This window comes from Scyliorhinus canicula, chromosome 3, assembly GCF_902713615.1.
Source record: "Scyliorhinus canicula chromosome 3, sScyCan1.1, whole genome shotgun sequence".
NCBI classification, from domain to species: domain Eukaryota; kingdom Metazoa; phylum Chordata; class Chondrichthyes; order Carcharhiniformes; family Scyliorhinidae; genus Scyliorhinus; species Scyliorhinus canicula.
This window is the reverse complement of record NC_052148.1, coordinates 181403871-181425201: the sequence shown is the minus strand read 5'-3', so window position 1 is coordinate 181425201 and position 21331 is coordinate 181403871. Positions and strand designations below refer to the sequence as shown.

At 44.4% G+C, this 21331-nt stretch overlaps 1 protein-coding gene across 3 annotated transcripts in view; it reads left to right on the top strand.

The window, feature by feature from the left end:
- The window catches only part of usp53b (ubiquitin specific peptidase 53b), a 177477-nt gene that overhangs the window by 80580 nt on the left and 75566 nt on the right, over positions 1 to 21331 (top strand). For all 3 annotated transcript variants that reach the window (XM_038791849.1, XM_038791848.1, XM_038791847.1), the window contains 3 exons: positions 1348 to 1497; positions 3845 to 4007; positions 16705 to 16875. In XM_038791849.1, coding sequence (XP_038647777.1) covers positions 1348 to 1497; positions 3845 to 4007; positions 16705 to 16875 — 484 coding nt within the window. The remainder of the gene's footprint in view (positions 1 to 1347; positions 1498 to 3844; positions 4008 to 16704; positions 16876 to 21331) is intronic.

The window sequence follows — 21331 nt, the reverse complement described above, 5'->3', positions numbered from 1 at the left end:
AATCTCAAAACACACTCCTGCATTTTTAGTTTGACTAATGCTTTATTTGTTCTTATTATGTCTTCCACTTTGGGATCATTCATTGTTGTACTCAACTCTTAAGACAGCAGAACTCACGTCCGGTCTAGTCTGTCTACCTAACCAGTTCAGTTGCCCAATTAAACTTCGCAGTTGCTCTTTTTCCATCTTTGAAACCATTGCATCTTTTTGTGAAAACCGGCCACGACTAATTGCTATTGGGCTGATGCTTTCCAAATAAGATTGCTGAAGTAAAGTTGCCCCTAACTTAGTCTGTCCGATTTCCAGTCCAATATATTTAAATGCACCGGAAGCCTGACTTCCAACCCTGAATTCTTTCCTCAAACCAGAGATTACAATAGCTTCGAAATCTCTAGTCCCACCCCACAAAAAATCATTGACATGCATCATAAGGATGCTAGAAAGATTTCCTTTCCAGTGCCAGTAAAAAATTGCCGGATCTGCTTTCAACTGGCAACAGCCTAACTTTAATGCAAATTGTTTTCATTTTAGTTGCAAGTGTAGCGAATCATAAACTGGGTTGAAGGGGTGAGGGTGCTTTATATTTCTTAATTGAGTAGTCTTATCATGATTAAATGTTTTCAGTTGAGCGTGTGATTAAACCCACTGCATTTTCTGTTTGTCTCAATTTAGTAGGATGGTGAAACTGTAGACAGGCTCAGTTTACATTATAATAAAAATTATTGTGTTAAGTTTTCCTGCTTGAAGGAATATTTGGACTAATCCTAAGGCAATAAGGTCAAAGATGTAACGATGGAGTTTGCACATTTTCCCATGTCTGCATGGGTTGTCCTCCAGGTGCTCTGGTTTCCTCCCACAGTCCAAAAATGTGCAAGTTAGGCGGATTAGCCATGCTAAATTGTTCCTGAGTGTCAAAACATTAGAGGGAGTTACGGGGATAGGGCAGGGGGTGGGCCTAGGTTTAGGGTGCTCTTACAGAGGCTCGGTCCAGACTCTATGGGCCAGATGGCCTCTTTATGTACTGTAGGAATTCTATGTGAAGGGCTGCCGGTAAGAAGGATATTACATTGTTGGAAGAAAATAATAGCTTGGCACTGAGCTGAACACAGCCCTGAGTCGAAACTTAAGGTTTAAAAAATAAATCTCTCATTGGTGAGATGTATTTGATTTATTCCCAATATACATCATTTGTGGTTAGAAGAGGAGGTTATTTTATATTAAAAGTCCTGCAGCACAGTAGTATTCTTTTAGGGGAAAACCAGGCATGAAAGCTTGTCAATTAAATTGTGATTTGTAGTTGCATGTTATGTGCAAAGACAAAGTTTAATGTGCAATGCCTTTTTTAAGCTTTTCTTCCAAGCAACTGATGAAGGGGCTAAAAGAAGTGAGTTGGACCTTGTTGGAATGGTTTGCTATTCCAGCAAACACTATTGCACCTTTGCCTTTCATACTAAAAGCTCAAAATGGATTTTCTTTGATGATGCTACTGTTAAAGAGGTGAGCTTTAAATCAATACCTTGTAAATATGATGGCATGTAAAATGTATACTGTGTACAGTTCTGTTCTTCATAGAATTTTTAAAAGTATTTAAAGGCACTGGAGGCAATGGAATAAAAAATTTTCAGGATTATGGGAATAAAATTATTTTTATCAACAAAGATTGAACATACTGCTATGTTTTTCTGTAGTGAAGAGAAGGTTGAGGAGGTGAATGATAAAACATATGAGATGGATAGGCAGGAAAAAAAATAGTTGGCCCATCAAGACTGCATCAAAACTTTATGGCTTTAAGATTGGGATTTTAAGGGCAGTATGGTGGTGCGGTGGTTAGCACTGCTACCTCATGGCGCTAAGGACCCGGGTTCGATCCTGGCCCCGGGTCGCTGTTCATGTCTGCATGGATCTCACCCCCACAACCTAAAGCTGTACAGAGTAGGTGGATTGGCTAGGCTAAAGAATAAGAAGTGGGTACTTTAAGATTAGGTGCGATAGGGTAGACGGGAAGATTTTTCAACTTGCTGGGGAGGCGTAACTTGGGGTTATAAATATAATATGGTTACTGATTAATCTAATGGGGAGTTCTGGAAGAACTTTTTAAAATGGAGGGGGGCCCTCATTTTTGTGATTGGTTAGTGAGAGGTGGTGGATACCTCTGTGATGGGAGGTGGCCTGATGCTTGTGAGGGGAGGGTCCTCAGTGTCAATAGAGTGAGTTTAATTCCACTGCTGAACAGGACACCCTTTAAAGTTCCAGAAAATCCGGTCAGAGCCTTACATTCTTGACACCCATCATGGAGAAAATAAGCTAAGTTGTAAAGTGTTTTTGGGACATTATATTTAGACACTGAGGAGTTAAAAACTGTTCTCTTGAGGTCTTGCATTTTTTTCTTTGGTGCTCCTTGGCCACAGGAGCATTTGAGAAAAATTCAGTGAAACCTCGATTGCTACGCTCTCATTAATTGCAGAATGTAGAATAGCATTGGGTATCAAAAAATCCTTCTTGTTACAAAGCATAGTTTCCTCAGTGGTGAATAAGAGCTGATGCAGGTTGCTCATGCTGATTCACTAATGCATATTCGGGTTCAGACCTTTCCCAGATAGCAGTTTAACTCCAGTTTTAAGGTGTTGTAAATGGCTTAGAAATTCAATATTTCAATGCCTGTTTTTCTTGAGTAAAACTGGTATATAAAATTTGATATGAAAGCAGGTGCTTCTTTCTTTTCTTATATGCCACCATGAATAGAGTTTCTCTGTAAGTGTCCGTGTGCAAGCCAGAACTATTTAAATCAATGACTAAAATGTATAATTAAGAGTCATACACTGCTTCTAAGACATTTATATGATCTTTGGCTGTCTCAGCATGTGATAAACTTGCCCAGCAACTTGCGACACTAATAGACAAGAATGACTTTTTAGCAATGCTGCTAAAAGGGCTCATTCAGTACATGCAGGTTATTTGCTGGTTTGTCATCTAAAGTTAGCTGCTAACCTTTGGGCAAAAAACTACAATTGATTGGCAAACTATTTCAAATTTTAATGTTTTGATATTCCTCTCTGACCAATGCCACTGGATGTTTCTTGGTTTAGTTAATTACATTTACACGTTTCAAATCAATATTTTTTGCCATAGCTGTGACTAATTAAAAAAAAAAGCACATTGTGCTTTTTATAAACCACTGAAAGGAAACAAATTGCGTTTAAAATAAACTTTATTTGTGAATAAACCAAAGTATAGTATCGTCCTCCTTCAATTGGTGTATCTTGTGAACATGGTACTGCATTGTTGTCGTTCCTTTTTCCCTTCCTGCACCAAAACAATTATCAGTATCCAACACAGTGGAGTTTGTGTTAATGAGGGGTCCTGACCACCAATTATGTGTTTGTTGGCACAGGTTGCCCTTTGTGGGTTGTTAAACTAAATATCTTCAAAATTAAATTTTAAAAATGTAAAACTATTTTTTAAGATGAAGTGACATAAGCCATTCTTGAATATGTACTTTTCCCCAGTTTTAAATATCATATTTTTATATTCAAAACTAAATGTTTTCAGTTGCTTAACTCTATGCAGAAATATTATTTTTTTCACTGCTGCACATCAATGCTATAAGATCAAAGTGCACAGAAAATCCAGTGGAAAAGTGTGCTAAAGATTGTACAAAATTCAGGAAGGAAGAAAATGAGTAACAAAAAATACAAAGATAGGATGAAAGAAAATTATGCATTAATTGTAAATTTATTGTTCATTTGCTCTTCCCCTGAAGACTATTATAACGATATCTACCATATATCATTTAATTCACCTGATTGTATAGCTGTTAAATTTTTTTTAAATGTTCACCTGATAGGTTGGATCAAAGTGGAAAGATGTGCTATCGAAGTGTGTTCGAGGTCACTTCCAACCCCTGCTGTTGTTTTATGCTAATCCCTATGGTATGCCGGTTAATACGGAGGATGTACCAGCACATGTCTTTCAGTCTGCTCACTATAAAACAGATGGAGAGGATTCAGGTTAGTTTTATATCTTTAAGTAAAAAACACAAATTACTTTCTTTTGTAAATTTTTATGTTTTCATAGCTTGTCATTTTCTGATTCCATTTGCAAATCATCAAAGCTTATCTAACCTTTGTTTTATGTTGCAACGAAATCTGTAACTATGTAAAAGCAAATTACTGCAGATGCCGGAATGTGAAACAAAAACAGAAAATACTGGACAATTTCAGCAGGACTGACAGCATCTGTGGAGAGAGAGGGAGTTAACATTTCAAGCTTGGATGACTCTTTGTCAAAGCTCAGACTTGAAACGTTAGCTCCCTTCTCTCTCCACAGATGATGCCAGATCCGCTGAGAGTGTCGGAGTTGACGGCAAGGCGGCCTTCGACGCCGGGGTGCGATTCTCCGGCAACCGGAGAATCGGCGGCAGTCACGCAGTCGACGTGACGCCACTCGGGGCCGCTGAAAGAGGCCGCAGCGGCGATTCTCCGCGGTCAACCGGCCGAGTCCCCGCCGGTGTGGTATACCCGGCAGGAGCTCGGCGTCGTGGCTGCGGTGGCCGTCCTGGTGGAGGGGGGTGGGTGGGATCAGTCTCCGGGGTGGGGCCTCCACATCGGCCAGGCCCGCGATCGGGAGCCACCGATTGGCGGGCGCTCGCGATCCAGGGGCGGGGGTTCCTACCACCTTCTGCGCCGGCCCGTTGTGAGGCCCCGCCATGTTGCGCGGCTCCGGCACGCAAGCGGCGGCCCTGCGCATGCGCGGATCCACGGCGAGCAGTGCAGTGCTGCATATCACAGCTGGAGCAGTGTGGAGTACTCCAGCGCCGTGCTGGCCCTCTGGGCAACAGAATCGCTGGGCCAAGAGGCCTGTTGACGCCGGTGTGAAACACTCCGGTGTTCACACCAGCCTCAACACTTAACCGCGTATTCAGAGAATCCCGGCCCGTGAGTCCACTCCAGAGCGTGAACACTTAATCAATGCTGATACTTCAAGTGCTGCATTGATGGAGGTACCATCTTTCCTTAAACCAAAGCTACCCCCCCCCCCCCCCCCTCCCTTTCTGGGTTGATGGAATAGATCTAGTGCAATTTTTTTGAAGAAGAGTAGTTTCCCATTTCCTGTCCAAAATGTAAACATCAGCAACATGAAAGCATATTTACTGGTCATTCATCTCTCTCTTGTTGGTCCCAAGCAAAATCCTCGGCTTCACTTGAAGTAGAAGACACAATCCAGATTTCTGAATTATGACTGCAAGTTTTGTTGAAATGCATTTTGGATCGGAGGTGGAGTCTACTCAGTCCCTCCTTGTGCATGTATGATACCTGTCTGAAAACCGGAAATCTTTCTACCGCGAGACCTGGATACGGCTCCCAGAAGTGATTCTCCCTCTTTCCGTCTCCACACACACACACCACCCCCCCCCCCCCCCACATATTTCCATGCGCAACCTTTAAAAAAAAAAGATATCCGTAGACTCCCATGGCCATTATAATTGCAGACAATTGGAGAATTCAGGATGTCCCATGGGCCCTGAAATTTTACAACGTGTATGTCATAAGTTCAGATATGTAACTGCTGATCAAACAAGCACTTAAGTCCAGTATCCTCTTATTATTGGGCTGTGTGCTGTTCCTGTTCAGAAGCTCAGACCTGAGTCCATTGCAGCACTTTAAGACATAATTCCTCTGGCTCTCCCTATTCTTTGGACAGAAAACTGCCTGATCCACTAGTGGATAACCCAAAATCAAGAAAATCCAGTAGCTGGCAGGGTCAATATCCCTATGATGCTGGATTTTGGATGTCAGAACTGTAGGACATGCCCTTCATCTCAGGAATCGATCTGGTGAATTTGCACTCCCTCAAGGCAATTATATCTTTCCTTGGTTAAGGAGTCCAGAGCTGATCACAGAATTTGAATTTGATTTATTGTCACATGTACCAAGATACAGTGATAAGGATTGTTCTGCATACAGTCCAGCTAGATCGTTCCATACATAAAAAACACAGAACATACGATAAATACACAATATAAATACATAGGCACAGGCATCAGATGAGCATACGGAGTATAGTACTACTCAGTAGAGAAGATGTGTGAAGAGATCAGTTCATTCCATAAGAGGATCAATCAGGAGTCTGGTAACAGTGGGGAAGAAGCTGCTTTTGAACATGTTAGTGCGTGTTCTCAGACGTTTATATCTCCTGCCCGATAAAGATGTTGGAAGAGAGAATAACCCGAGTGGAAGGGATCTTTGATTATGCTGCCTGCTTTCCCAAGGCAGCGGGAGGTGTAGATAGAGTAAATGGATGGGAGACAGGTTCACATGATGGTCTGGGCTGTGTGCATGACCCTCTGTAGTTATTTTACAGTCTTGGGCTGAGCAGTTGCCATACCAGGCAGTGATGTAGCCAGATAGGATGCTTTCTAACTGTAAAAGTTGGTAATAGTCAATGTGGATGTGCCGAATTTCCTTAGTTTCGTGAGGAAGAATAGGTGCTGTTGTGTTTTCTTGATTGTAGCGTTGACGGGGGTGCACTAGGACAGATTGTTGATGTACACACCTAGGAATTTGAAGCTGTCAATCATCTCCACCTCTGCGCCATTGATGCAAACAGGGGTGTGTACGATACTTTGCTTCCTGAAGTCAATGACCATCTCTTTAGTTTTACTGACGTTGAGGGAGAGATTGTTGGCGTTGCACCACGTCATTTAAGTTCTCTATGTCCATCCTGTACTCTAACTTGTACGTGGACTTGGAGCCAAATTTTGGCACACAGTCCTGTGTGTATAGGGATCCAAGTACAAAGCCTTGCGGGGCCCCAGTACTGAGGGCTATTGTGGAGGAGGTGTTGTTGTTTGTCCTTGCTGATTGTGGTCTATGCGCCAGGAAGCCGAGGATCCAGTTGCAGAGGCAGGAGTCAAGTCCTTGGTTTTGGAGTTTTGATGTGAGTTTGGCTGGGATTATGGTTTTGAAGGCGGAGCTGTAGTCAATGAATAGGAGTCTGACTAAAGACTCCTGGTTGTTGAGATGCTCCAGGGTTGATTGTAGGGCCAGGGAGATGGCGTCCACTGTGGACTGTGTTCACTGTGGCGGTATGAGAATTGCAATAGATCAAGGCATTCTGGGAGTATGGAGTTAATGTGTCTCATCCAAGCTCTTGAAGCATTTCATAATGATAGATGTCAAGGTCACTGGACGGTAGTTGTTGAGGAATGTTGCCTGGTTCTTCTTTGGCACCAGTATGATGGTGGTCTCCTTGAAACAAGTGGGAACTTCAGAACGGAGTCGAGAGAGGTTGAAGATGTCTGCAAACGCACCCACTTGTTCCTGCTTGAACCGAGCATAGATTGCTTTGAGTTCATGGGGGAGGAGTGTACTACTGCCGGAGATTCTGCTCTGCTTTGCTTTGTAGCCTGTTATGTTGTTTAAGCCTTTTGGCAACCGATGAGAGTCCGTGTCGTTAGTCTGTGACTAGTTTAGTCTGATATTGTCTCTTGACATCCCTGATGCTTTGCGGAGGTGAGGTTGTACTTGGATTTCGTATATAGGTCCGGATCACGTATCTTGAATGTCTCAGACCTGACCTTCAGTAAGGAGTGAATCTCCTGATTAAACCATGGTTTCTGGTTGGGGGACGAAAGTATTACCATCTTAGACTTAGATTTAGAACAGTACAGCACAGTGAGTTCCTGAATATGGGCCAGTCCACTGACTCCAAGCAGTCACCAGGTGTATGCCAGGTGTGGTCTCAAGACCCTATACAATTGCATGAAGACTTTTATTCTTATCTTCAAACCCTTTGTAATAAATGGCCAACGGAGACCATTTATTTGCTAATAGTTTGCTGTACTTGTATGTTAACTTTCTGTGATTGGTCTCAAGGACGCCTGGATCCTCTGAATGTCAACATTTTCTGTTTCTCATATTAAAAATGTTTTGCTTTTCTATAATACTATAACTTCATAGGAACAGGAGTAGGCCATTCAGCCTGTCGAACATGCTCCACCATTCAACTAGATCAGTGGTTCTCAACCGGGGTCCACATGGACCTTGGGGGTCCATGTAACATTACTGGGGGTCCACACCAAAAAAATACCGAATTGGGGGTCCACGGTGATATTTTAGTGGTCCATAGAGCAATTCTACTTCAGAACAATTGTTATTACTGAGAATCAGGTAGAAGAAAAAAATGTTTATTTTCATGATGAATATTTACCTTTCTCTCTCTCTCTCTCTCTCGCACTGACAAAGGTCAAAGAGAGATTATAATCTAATTTACCTTGAGGGCTGAAGGGGCTCAGAACCAAAAAGGTGCATTTGCTGTGTTTATTTTTGTGGTACTGTATTCTGAGAAAAAAAAATCCATACCGGTTGATGACAAATGGGTTTATTGTGCTTTAATGACAGTTGTTGTTGAAGATTGCCCGGGCTATTGTCCCCTAGGAACAGCCCGGAGGACCTTTAATGACAGAAGCAGCATATTAAATACCCACGGTATTTTTTTCTGTGGAATGGCTATGGGGGTCCACAAAAAAAAATTAAGAGGAAAAGGGGTCCATGGGTTTAAAAAGGTTGAGAACTCCTGAACTAGATCATGGCTGATTATCTACCTCAATGTAACTTTCCCACACTCCCCATTTCACATTTATCCACATTGTATTTCATCTGCCACATGCATGCACACTCAACTCATCTAAACCTTTTTGCAGCCTCTTAGCGTCCCCTTCACAGCCTAGTTTCATGCCTAACTTTGTATTGTTAGCAATATTGGAGACATCACACTCACCTCATCTAAGTCATTGATATATAAATAGCTGAGACTGCAGCACCGATCCTTGTGATATCCCACTAGTTAGAGCCTTTCAACTTGGAAGGTCACCAATACTCTTTTCTTTCGGCTAGTATTAAATAAGGGCAGCACGGTAGCATGGTGGTTAGCATAAATGCTTCACAGCTCCAGGGTCCCAGGTTCAGTTCCCGGCTGGGTCACTGTCTGTGCGGAGTCTGCACGTCTTCCCCGTGTGTGCGTGGGTTTCCTCCGGGTGCTCCGGTTTCCTCCCACAGTCCAAAGATGTGCGGGTTAGGTAGATTGGCCATACTAAATTGCCCGTAGTGTCCTAAAAAGTAAGGTTAAGGGGGTTGGGTTACGGGTATAGGGTGGATACGTGGGTTTGAGTAGGGTGATCATTGCTCGGCACAACATCGAGGGCCGAAGGGCCTGTTCTGTGCTGTACTGTTCTATGTTCTATGTTCTAATGCATGCTAATATATTACCCATGCCATAAACCCTAATTTCTGTAATAATTTAGTGAGTGACACCAATGCTTTTTGAAAATCTGAAGACAGCACATCCACTGGTTTCCACTTTTTCCCCTCTATTTGTTATATCCTGAAAACAAATCTCTAACAGATTTGTCAAAGATCATTTCTCTTTTTAAATACAAGCAGAGTCACATTGGACTTAAAATGGTAACTCAGTTTCTCTCTCCAGAGATGCTGCCAGACCTATGAATCTTTCCAGCATTCTCTTGTTTTTATTTCTTTGTCTCTTGTATACTGTCCATTCAAGTATAATGTTATAACATCCTTAATAGTAAGAGTCTGGCATTTTCTTTTCGTGCTAATGTCAGGCTAACTGGCCTATAGTGTCCGGTTTACGTTTTCTCTCCTTGAATTTCTGGGTTACAGTTGCTATCTTCAAATCCACAGGGACTGTTGCAGAATCTGGAGGAATTCTGGAAGGTCAAAACCAGTGGATTCACCATCTCTGTCCAGATGATTTGTCAACTTTATTCATATCCTTCACTTTCTCATTTTCATTAGACTGTTAGTTCCTGGCCCTTTCTTGAAACATTTTGTCGTCTTTGGGCGATACGGTACACAGTGGTTAGTACTGCTGCCTCACAGAGCCTGGGACCTGGGTTCAATTCCAGTCTTGGGTCACTGTCTGTGTGGAATTTGTACGTTCTCCCTGTGTCTGAGTGTGTTGCCTCTGGGTGCTCCGGTTTCATCCCACAGTCCACAAATGTGCAGGTTTTGTGGATTGGCTATGATAAGTTGCCCCTTAGTTCCAGGTATGTGCAGGTTAGGTTATGGGGATAGGACTCGGTGGACATGAGCAGAGTGCTCATTCAAAAGGGAGGTGCAGACTCGATGGACCGAATGGCTTCCTTCTGCACTGCAGTAATTCTATGATTCAACTATGAAGTCTGATACACATTTTTCTTCCTAATTACTCCTGTCTCTGCCTCTAAGGCAGGGGTGGGCAAACTTTTCCATGCAAGGGCCACATTTAGAAATTCACAATTTTATAGGGCCGCATAGTATATTAAGTAAAATAATTACTTCACCCGGTTATGATTCTGGGCGCCTCATATAGAACACAGAACATAGAACAGTATAGCACAGAACAGGCCCTTCGGCCCTCGATGTTGTGCCGAGCAATGATCACCCTACTCAAGTCAACGTATCCACCCTATACCAGTAAGTAACCCAACAGCCCCCCCCCCCCCCCCCCCCCCCCCCCCATTAACCTTAAAAAAAAAAAATTTTTTTTTTTAATGACTTGGTGGGCCGCACAAAGACCTTTGGCGGGCCGTAGTTTGCCCACCCCTGCTCTAAGGGATTCATACTTAGCCTTGTTAATCTCTTTGTTTAATAGCTCTGAAAGCTTTTATATTTTTTGTATGTCTTTACTTAGATTGTTCTCTCAGTCCCGAAAGACATGCTTGTTAGGTGAATTGGACATTCTAAATTCTTCCTCCGTGTACCTGAACAGGCGCCGGAGTGTGCCGACTAGGGGATTTTCACAGTAACTTCATTGTAGTGTTAATGTAAACGTACTTGTGACACTAATAAAGATTATTATTATTTTATTTGTTATTTCTTTCTTTATCTACTTTTTGATCATTTTTCCTGAATTTTAAATCCTCCCAATCCTCAGGTGTATCATTGTTTGACAGCATTATAAGGCTCTTGCTTTAATCTAATACTACCTTTATTTTACCTTTTTGGCCATAGTTGGACCAACTTTTTAATCCCTTAATTGCGAATTATAAATGAATTATTTGCACATTTGTCATTACTTATCTATAGTCATATCTTTTTAATAAACATTTTATTGAGGTATTTTTGGTTTTACAACGAGTCTCTAAACATAGTGCAAAAGCCTGCTTCCTCCCTTACAGGTCCCACCTTTATTAAACCCCTAGTCTAAGCTAAACTAACACCCCCCTCTTCTGCTGAAGATTAATTTTCCGCAAAGAAGTTGACGAACGGTTGCGCCTCCGGGCGAACCCTAACAATGAGCCTCTCAAGGCGAACTTGATTTTCTCCAAATAGAGAAAGCTAGCCATGTTAGATAGCCAGGTCTCCGACGTCGGGGGCTTTGAGTCCCTCCAAGCTAATAATATCTGCCTCCGGGCTACCACGGAAGCAAAGGCCAGAATGTCTGTCTCTTTCTCCTCCTGGATATCCGGATCTTCCAAAACCCCGAAAATCGCCACCTCCGGACTCTGTGCCACCCTTGTTTTTAACACCATGGATGTGACATCTGCAAACACCAGCCAAAATCCCCTGAGTTTTGGACATGTCCAAAACATGTGGACATGGTCCGTTGGCCCTCCCGCACACCTTGCGCAGCTATCTTCTACCCCAAAGAACCTGCTCATCCGGGCCATTGTCATGTGAGCCCAGTGAACGACCTTAAACTGCATCAGGCTGAGCCTGGCGCATGTTGTGGACGTGTTGACTCTACTCAACACATCTGCCCAGAGACCATCCTCTATCTCTCCTCCTAACTCCTCTTCCCACTTGCGCTTCAGCTCCTCAGTCTGCGTATCGTCTGACTCCACGAGTTCCTTATAGATGTCAGAGACCTTCCCTTCTCCAACCCACACTCTGGAAACTACTTTATCCTGTAACCCCCTTGATGGTAGGAGCGGGAAGCTTGAGGAAGTCCCGCACCTGCAGGTACCTAAATTCATTTCTCCTCGCCAATCCAAATTTCCCCTCCAACTCCCTCAAGCTAGGATATAAACATATCCCCCATCCTCTCAATCCCTGTCATCTCCGAAAAACCCCGTCCATCCTTCCCGGGGACCGATGCTCCCTCCGCTCCCACATGCTTCCTCCATTGCCCCCAGACTCTCAGGACCACCACCACCACGGGGCTGGTGGAGTACCGTGCCGGTGGGAATGGCAGAGGTGCCGTTATTAACACCCCCAAGTTGGTGTCTCACATGAACTTGCCTCCATATGCTCCCAAGCTGATGACCCCCCCCCCCCAAACCACCACCTCCCTCTTCCTGATCATGGCTATGTTCGCCGCCCAATAGTAGTTACTGAAGTTTCCTCAGGCGAATCGAAATAAAATTGTTGCTCCTCGTATGTGACACAGACGCAGGCCTGATACAACAGCCTGAACTTCACCTTTTTCTTATTTGGTTAAACCACGCTCTTCTGGCCACCTCCGCACTCAGGTCCTTATAGATCTGCAGGATACCGTTGTCCCATTTATTGCTCCATGTCTACTTGGCCCACTGTAAAATAGGCTCCTTATCCAAATACCTGTGGAATCTCATCACTATTGCCCGCGGGGGCTCTCCCGCTCGCAGCTTCCTCACGAGCGCTCTGTGAGCCGTGTCTACCTCCAAGGGTCGGTGGAATGCCCCATCCCCAGCAGCTTCTCGAGCATGCCCGCTATGTATGCCCCAGCGTCCGCTCCCGCGGACTCCTCCGGGAGCCCAATGATTCTCAAGTTCTGCTGGCGGGGCCTGTTCTCTTGGTCCTCTACCTTCTCCAGGAGCCTTTTCTGCTGGCCTCTCAGCATCCCCACCTCCAACTCCACCGCAGTTTGATGTTCCTCCTGGTCAGGCAGCGCCTTCTCTACTTTCTGGATCACCCGATCTTGGGCATCCAATCTAAGATCCAGCTGTGCAGTTGCCTATTTAATCGGGTCCAAGTAGTCCTGCTTCTGCTTGGCGAAGCCCTCCTGGAAAACTTTCATCAACTGCTCCGTTGACCGCTGGGTCGACAAGCCAGAGGTCCGGTCCTCCGCCATGCTTCCTCCCGGTGCCGCTTCAGCCCAGGCCTTCTCTGTTCTTCTGTTTCTGTCTTTGTGAGCACTTCTAGTCCTCCTCTCCATGCAGTGATGTGGGAATCCAGTACACAATTTTCTCTGTCATCGATTTTTCAAATCAAGTCCGGTAAAAAATCGTGGGAAAAGGTCCAAATGTCCAACCTGAGCGGGAACGACCAAATGTGAGACTTACTCCTTCATAGCCGCCGCTGGACCTCGGTCCTATAGTCATATCTTTTAACCTAACTTTCCAATCCAGGGTAGCCAGTTAGCGCCTCTAACCTTTGGAGTTCACTTTGTTCAGATTTAATCCCTTAGTTTGAGGATTAGCCTCGGAAGTGTAAAAAACAAACTTCATATAATCACGTTTCCCCAAACATTTACCTTTTATATAATCATCCTTCCCCAATGATTTTTTGTGACAAGGTACAATCTTGTCTCATTGCACAGTTACATCCATTATAGCCTGTTGCCTTACTCAACTTTTGACCTATAAATCTAAAGAAATATCTTCAATGTATTCCATGAGCTCACCTTCCACAGATTTGCTGAAAATTTGCTTTGTCCAGCCTATATGAAGATTAAAGTCCACCATAATTACTGTATTACTTTTGTTTCATGCACCTCCTAGTTTTCTGAGTTATACACTGTCTGACAGTATAACTACTTTTAGGGGGGAATACAATCTACCATTGTTTTCTGCCCTTGTTTCTTCTTCTACTGAACTAATTCTGTGGCTGAAATTTTACAAGCCCTTGATGACGGTTTGGGAGGTGAAAAGGCTGGCAAATCAGCTTGGGAAGGTGTTGGGATATCTGATGCCGTCCCATCACCATGTCAGTTTTCCAGCAGTGGGAGAGTTGGCAAATTGGGTGCTTGCTGGAAGCACAATTGAGCCACTTAAATGGCCTTGTCGATACTCAACTCAGCAGGACAATGGATATCATCTTGGGTGCCCTCCAATCAACTCAACTCCCATTGCTTCCAATCCTGAACAACATCTCACCCCTTTACATAAGGAGTGACATTGCAATAAGAAAGCTCATGGAGAATATCTACATCAACCCAAACCTTCCGCTACACAAACACCTTATTAATCCAACGACTGCTGGCCTCCCATCATGCTGGCCACTATGGCTAGGACCAGCGTGCCAAGGAATAACAGTGGAGGCCCTGTGGTAGCAAAAATGGAGCCAGCATGCCACCATTAAAAACCACTTCCTCGTCACAGATCTCACAGCCTTTCCACCCGGCTTCAACCTGCCATACCAACATGGGGCACTCCTCAATTATTTCCGCCCTGGCCAAGGCCTTTGTGTAACAAGCGGGCCCTTGCAGGAAGCTGGATTGATGCTATGGTGCACCGCAATCAAAAACTGAAGATGAATAATTGAAGGTTCCCCCTGACAAAATTGAGTGGAGGGCTCAGAGAGTTCAATTTAGCCACTGCAAAAGCTATTTCTAGGCCTGGTGATTAATCCAGGCAAAACTTTTTGCCAAATAAGGGAACCTTCCTGCCTCCATGGCCATTTTGCTCACGGTGGAAGATGTGTCGAGACCATCTTGGGCCTGTTGTATGGAAAGATAAGGACATTCTATTTGCGGCATAGTCACATCTTGGACTAAATACAGAAAATTGTATCTTCAGGCTTCCAGTTAGATAAACATGCAGATTTTAGTAGACAATAATGTGATTTGATGATCAATGACCAGTGCTTTGCTGCTACATTATTCCACCAACTTCCCAAAGGTGATCCAGCAAAACAGCCAAATATTTAACCACTATTCAATCCAAGCTGACTGCATTCTTGAATGTTTAGTATTCAGAGTCTCATCACTGATTTTTGTAGTGGTTAAGTGCAGTTCTGACTACATGTGAAAGAGAGAATGTTGAGTCACTTCAAATTTTCTTCCTCATTCTTTGAAAGGGGCTTAACATTCAAATAAAAAAGTATATCCTACCTTTGTTTCTGATTTGGTATTGCTTAGAAGTATTACCTAGTTTAATATATTTATTTGTCTGAGTACTTGCATTGCCATGTTGTAAGGGTGCTTCCCGTTTATTCCTGTATTTCCATGTTCTTTCATTTGGTGTTATTTTTGGTCCATGGATGTTTAATAGAGATGCCACTTTTAAGGCAAGAAGCCTGTATCTTTAATTCAAGCAGGAAGAATCTGGAAGACTGTGCTGCGTTAAACAGAAGCTGCAGACTGGGTTGGGGTTTGATTTGATTGATTTGCTGGTGGCTGAAAAATTGACCCAAAACACTGTGCTCTGCTTGATAACAGGTGGTGATTGGATCCTATTCCACTGTGATGTTTTTCAGAGTACTAAGGTTTGAGTTTGGTTTCAGTGAAAAGATCCAGCTAACTGTTTCCAGAAAGTTCCAGCTACCTCTCGCTAGAAGGCTACTTTGAGGGCTGACTGTCTTTTCAGAAAGTCGGTAGGGCACGTGTTCCTGAAACTACAGAGGTCTGAAGACAAATCACAAACTGAAAGCAAAGTTTGATGTGAAGCAAGGGGTCTCTGCAGGAAAAGCTGCGAGCAATGCATTTTTAAACTACAGACTACCTGAAAGAATAAAGCTATAATGAAGATCATTACAGGCTGCAAACCAATCTGAAAGATTACTGTGAAGAAAGGGTGCTAAGATCATCATTTGAAACAAAGACTCTTTCTTCCCTCCACATGTGATTTTACCCCTTTCCACCCCTCTATGTTTGTCTGTTTTGAATATGTGTGTGTAAACAGAGGGAGGCAAGTTAAAGTAGGTATTGAGTATCAGCTTGTTGTTAACCAGGTTTATGTGCTGCCTATCTCTTGATAGATCTTGGTATAAATAAACACTACATGCGTTTAAACTTACAAACCTGTAACTGGTAACCTGGTGACTGTGATTATTGGACAGCCAAGGGCCAAAGGCTTTGGGTATTTTTATAAGAAGTATTGGTTAATTCACTTGTGTTGTGTCTCAATGGAACATGGGCCTGGAATTGACCGTGCACTAGCCCAGAATGTGGTAACCGTGTGAAAGCATCGCTATCTCATTTAAAGAACAAAGACCAGAGCTGAGAACTGGACCTTGTATACACTAGAGAAGAAATTTTTGCAGAGGATTTACTGAGTTCAATTTTCACTGTCTTTGCCTGGTGCTAACAGCCATAACTTCCTTAAAATGAGGGCAGAAGCCTCACGCTTTATTCATTAAAGCAGGCAATGTAGGTGGGCCCCTTTTGAAAAATGTCTTCTGCCAAGAGTGCTAAGTGCTTGCTTGTTTCAGATGTTCAACATAGGATGAAAATGGAATAGTGTAGGTCAGATAGGCTTCAGATGGTTTCACGTGTCGGCGCAACATCGAGGGCCGAAGGGCCCGTACTGCGCTGTAATGTTCTAATTTCTAAATTCTAAAAAATAAAGCCCCAAATATCATTTTTGGTCTGAGCCTTCACAATTTGCCAGTTGCTTATCCAAGTCGAATTAGATCTTAATTTATATAATGGAAGTTAACTTAGAAATGTTACCATGCACCATCAGCAGTACTATATTTTCTGTGAACTATTTATGTCTTGTGCGAAAGGTGGCTTGATTCCTGCATCTACATCTAAATAATTCCTACATATTTTATATAACAGAAAAAGACATACAAATTTCTGCTGCCAGAATGGGTGATTACATGAGGGAAAATCAGACTGAAGGATATTCATCGAAAACCAGTGGTCCAAAAGTGCCTCCAAAACAACCGACTAATACTAAAGGAGGTTTCCAGAGAGGATATATTCAAGATAGTCGCGGTCGAGGGCTCAGTAAGTAATTAATTATCTTGTCTCACTCTTCATTGAATACTTGGATGCTCTATTAATGGTAATAGGCAGGGCTGCTAGAGTTCTGCATCACTTCCAAAATTGAGTGTTAAAGCAGTGTTAAAAGGTTCATGAGTAAATGCAAGGAGCATAATAAATAAATTAGGGCACTGAATAGATACATGGCAATCTTTGCTGTAACTGAAATTTGTCTTAAGAAGGGCAAAATAGGCAGCTGAACATCCATGGGTATGGAACTTTCAGGCAGGATAGGGAGGGGGTAAAAAAAGGTGGGGGTGTATCATTATTAGTTAAAGAATCAACTGGTGAGGAATGATGTACTAAATTAAGCATAAATTAGGTGATCTGAATTGATCTCAGAAATAGAAAAAGGGCAGCCACACTGCTAGGACTGTACTAACTACCCCCAAATAATGAAAGGGAGTTAGAAGATCAAATATGTAGAGATATTTCTGTGTGCAGAAACAGTAGGGCAGTAATTGCCGGGAACTTCACCTACCCTAATATCTCTTGGGATACGAACAGTGTGAAGGGCACAGAGAACACAAAATTCTTGAACTGCATTCAACATTGTTTTTTTTAGCCAGCATGTTACATGACTAACGAGAGGGGGCACAATTCTAGATGTAGTCTTCAGAAATGAAGCCAGGCATGTGGATGAAGAAGTAGTGGGGCGGTGGTGACCATAATATAGTTAGATTTAGCATCTTTATGGAAAAGGACAAAGACAAAACAGGAGTAACACTTCTAAGTTGTGGGAAAACAAATTTTACAAAACTGAGATTTGATCAGTGGCCACTGACTATCTAGTATACTTAGATTTCCAAACATTTTACATTCCGGGTTGCCTGCTATACCGGACCCAAACTCCTGATGTTTTGATTTACTGCCTGTAGATATTACTTTGTGCCCTTATTTACAGTTAGCCAGATGTCAAAAGGGATTATTAAAACACAGCATCTGTATTTGTATGTTTAGCAATAGATGCTTTGCCAGTTTGTTGGCTTTTGCAGTGTCACATCCTATTAACATGAAAATAGTTTATTGCACTCCTGTCAGATACCACAAGTTTGATTTATTTCTAAACCAGAAACCGTGTAAGTTTACATAAATTTTCAGTAATTTTTTCAAAACATAATTTAATTCAAGGCATTTTCATATAGAATCAGAAGAACAACCAAAGAACTCAATAAACAAACAACATCCACTCTCTCCTCCCCCCCCCCCCCCCCCCCCCCTCACCGGTTCCCTGACGCCAACCTCTCCTCACATCCTGCCTTCAATATTGTAACCCCCTTATTCCCCTCCCTTGATGACCTCTCAGACCTCCTTAAAGACATCAATAACGGCTTCCACCTCCAGGTGATCCCATCTGCTGACCCCCTAAAGGCGGGCTTAACCTCCTCCAGCATCAGGAATTCCACCAGGTCACTCGCTCACACCCCTGCTTTCGGTGGCTATGAATCCCCTCCCCCCCCCGAGCAGAAGCCGTCTCTGGGCTCTCAGGGAGGCAAAGGCCAAAACATTGGCCTCTCTCACCCCCTGGACTCGCGGGCCTGCCGACATCCCAAATATCTCCACCACTGGACTTGGGACCACCACCTCCACACGCGTAATCTCGGCTGTCAAGACCGAGAACACCTGTCGGAACCCCTCAAATATGGACTCGCCCAAAACATGTGGACCGCCCACACCTAACCTCGACCCCTTCAAAGAACCTACTCATCCTCACCACTGCCACATGAGCCCTATGTACCACTTTGAACTGGATGAGGCCTAGCCTCGCATATGATGAGGACGCGTCACCCTCCGCAAGGCCTCTGCCCACGTCTCGGCCCCCACCTCCTCTCCCAGCTCTTCTTCCTACTTGCGCTCAATATCCCCCATCAAGGCTCCCTCCCACTCCATTAGTTAGACATCTGACACCTTCCCTTCCCCTATTTTGTCTTTCAACAGCACCTTGTCCTGCAACACCAGTGGTGGCAGCCCAGGAAAGGATGGCATCTCTCTCCTTACAAAGTCCCAAACCTGCAGGTACCTAAAAACATTCCCCCTGGTCAACTCGTAAGCTTCTTCCAGATCCTCCAACTTCGCAAATTTCCCCTCTTTAAACAGATCGCCGAAGTGCTCAATCCCTGCCTGCCGGCACCCCCGAAACCTCGCTTTGAGCACTGCCGGTGCAAACCTAAGGTTATCGCAGATCGGTGCCCACGCCGAGGCACCCTCAAGCTCAAGATTCTGCCATCACTGCCCCCACGCCCTTATGGACGGCACCACCACTGGGCTCACGGAGTACCTGGCAGGTGAGAATGGTAGAGGCACCAACAACAAAGCCCTTAAACATGTACTCCTGCACGATGCTGTCTCCATCTGTCCCCACACCGACTCCTCTCCCACAGCTCATTTCCTAACCATGGCGATATTCGCAGCCCAGCAGTAATTCATCGTTTTCGGCAGCACCAGCCCCTCTCCGCCCCCTTTCCAAGAAAGCCCTCCTAAATCGCAGACCTTCCTCACCCACACGACTTGGGGACGAGGATTGGGAGGTTCTGAAACACAATAAAAACCTTGGAAGCACCGTCGTTTTTACTGTCCGCACCCACCCTGCCAATGGCAGCAAATCCCACCTCTTAAAGTCCACCCTCATCTGTTACACCAAACAAGCTAGGCTCAGCTTGTGCAAATATGCCCACCTCCACAACTCCTGGATACCCAAATATCTCAAGTTTGTCCACACCACCCTAAACGGCAATTCGCCTTGCCTACTTTCCTGCCCTCTGGTCTCAGATGGCGCCGGAGCCTGGCGACTCTCTGGAGTTTTCTCCCCCAGTCCCTTTTCTTTTATTTCCTTTCACAGTTCTGACCTCTCCTGCTCACATATTTGCTTTGTTTGGCCCCTTGTTCTGCACTGTAACCAATCACTGTTTGTCGATGTACTATTTTTCAATGTACTCTGTTGATTCTTTTTTTTTGTGTACTATGTACGTACTGTGTACGTTCCCTCAGCTGCATAAAAATAGTTTCCACTGTACTTCGGTACATGTGACGATAAGTCAAATCAAATCAATCGGTAACACCTTGCTTTTTCCCATATTCAATTTGTATCCCAAGAACTGGCCAAACTCCCCCAGGATCCCCATGCTGCCTCCGATTATGCCCACCGGGTCTGAAATATACCGCAGCAGGTCGTCTGCATACAATGAGACCCTGTGCTCTATGCCCGAAGCGCCATTGCAAGTGGTTTCCAATGGGGAGAGCAGGCACCGCTGCATTGTCCCACACTGCAGCCCAAAGCACTCCAAACTCACTTCTTCGTCCACATACTCTCAACTGGCACCTTTTACAACAGCCGGACCCAATCTACAAATCCCTGCCCCATCGTCTCCCAAGAAATATGCCCACTCCACCCGATCAGACATCAACTTCGCGTCCATCGCCGCTACTACCTACAACTCCTGCCCCTTCAAATGCATCATGATTACATTGAGTAGCCTCCTCACGTTCGCAGACAACTGTCTCCCCCTCACGTAACCCTTTTGATTTTCGCCTATCACCCCTGGGACACATTTCTCAATTCGTGATGCCAACACCTTTGCCAATAACTTGCCGTCCACGTTCAATAATGATATTGGGCTGCACTCATAGAATTTACAGTGCAGAAGGAGGCCATTCGGCCTATCAGGTCTGCACCGGCCCTTGGAAAGAGCACCCTACTTAGCCTATGCCTCCACCCTATCCCCGTAACCTAGTAACCACGCTAAACCTTTCAGACACTAAGGGGCAATTTACCATGGTCAGTTCACCTAACCTGCCCATCGTTGGACTGTGGGAGGAAATGGGAGCACCCACGCAGACATGAGGAGAAAGTGCAAACTCCACACAGACTGTCACCCGTGGCCGGAATTTAACCCAGATCCCTGGAGTTCTGAGGCAGCATTGCTAACTGGATCTTCATCCGTCTTTAAAATCGGGGAGATGGAAGAGATGGATGCTTTCTCAATTAATGGGCCAAAATCCTGCTCACCTTCTCCCTGTACTCGTACACTGTCCCTCTGGCCAGTCTTAGCTGTCCCACCGCCTTCCCCGTAGAAACTAGCCCAAACTCCATGTACATGGAGTCTCGTCCCTCGTCCCCCCCCCCCTCCCCCCACCTCCTTCCTTTGCTTCATTATATGCCCTCACCAACAGTGGCCCCAGATGCGCCCCAAACCTTTTATAGAACTCTACTGGGAATCCGTCCGGTTCCGGGGCCTTCCTTGCTTGCATCATCCCTAAACTCTCCATCACCTCCCTCAGCTCAATTGGGGCCCCTGATCCCTGAACCAACCCCTCCTCTACCGTGACAAACTCTAACCCATCCAGGAACCGTTGCATACCCTCCACCCCGGCTGGGGGCTCTGCCTCGTATAACCTTCTATAAAACACCTCGAGCACCCCT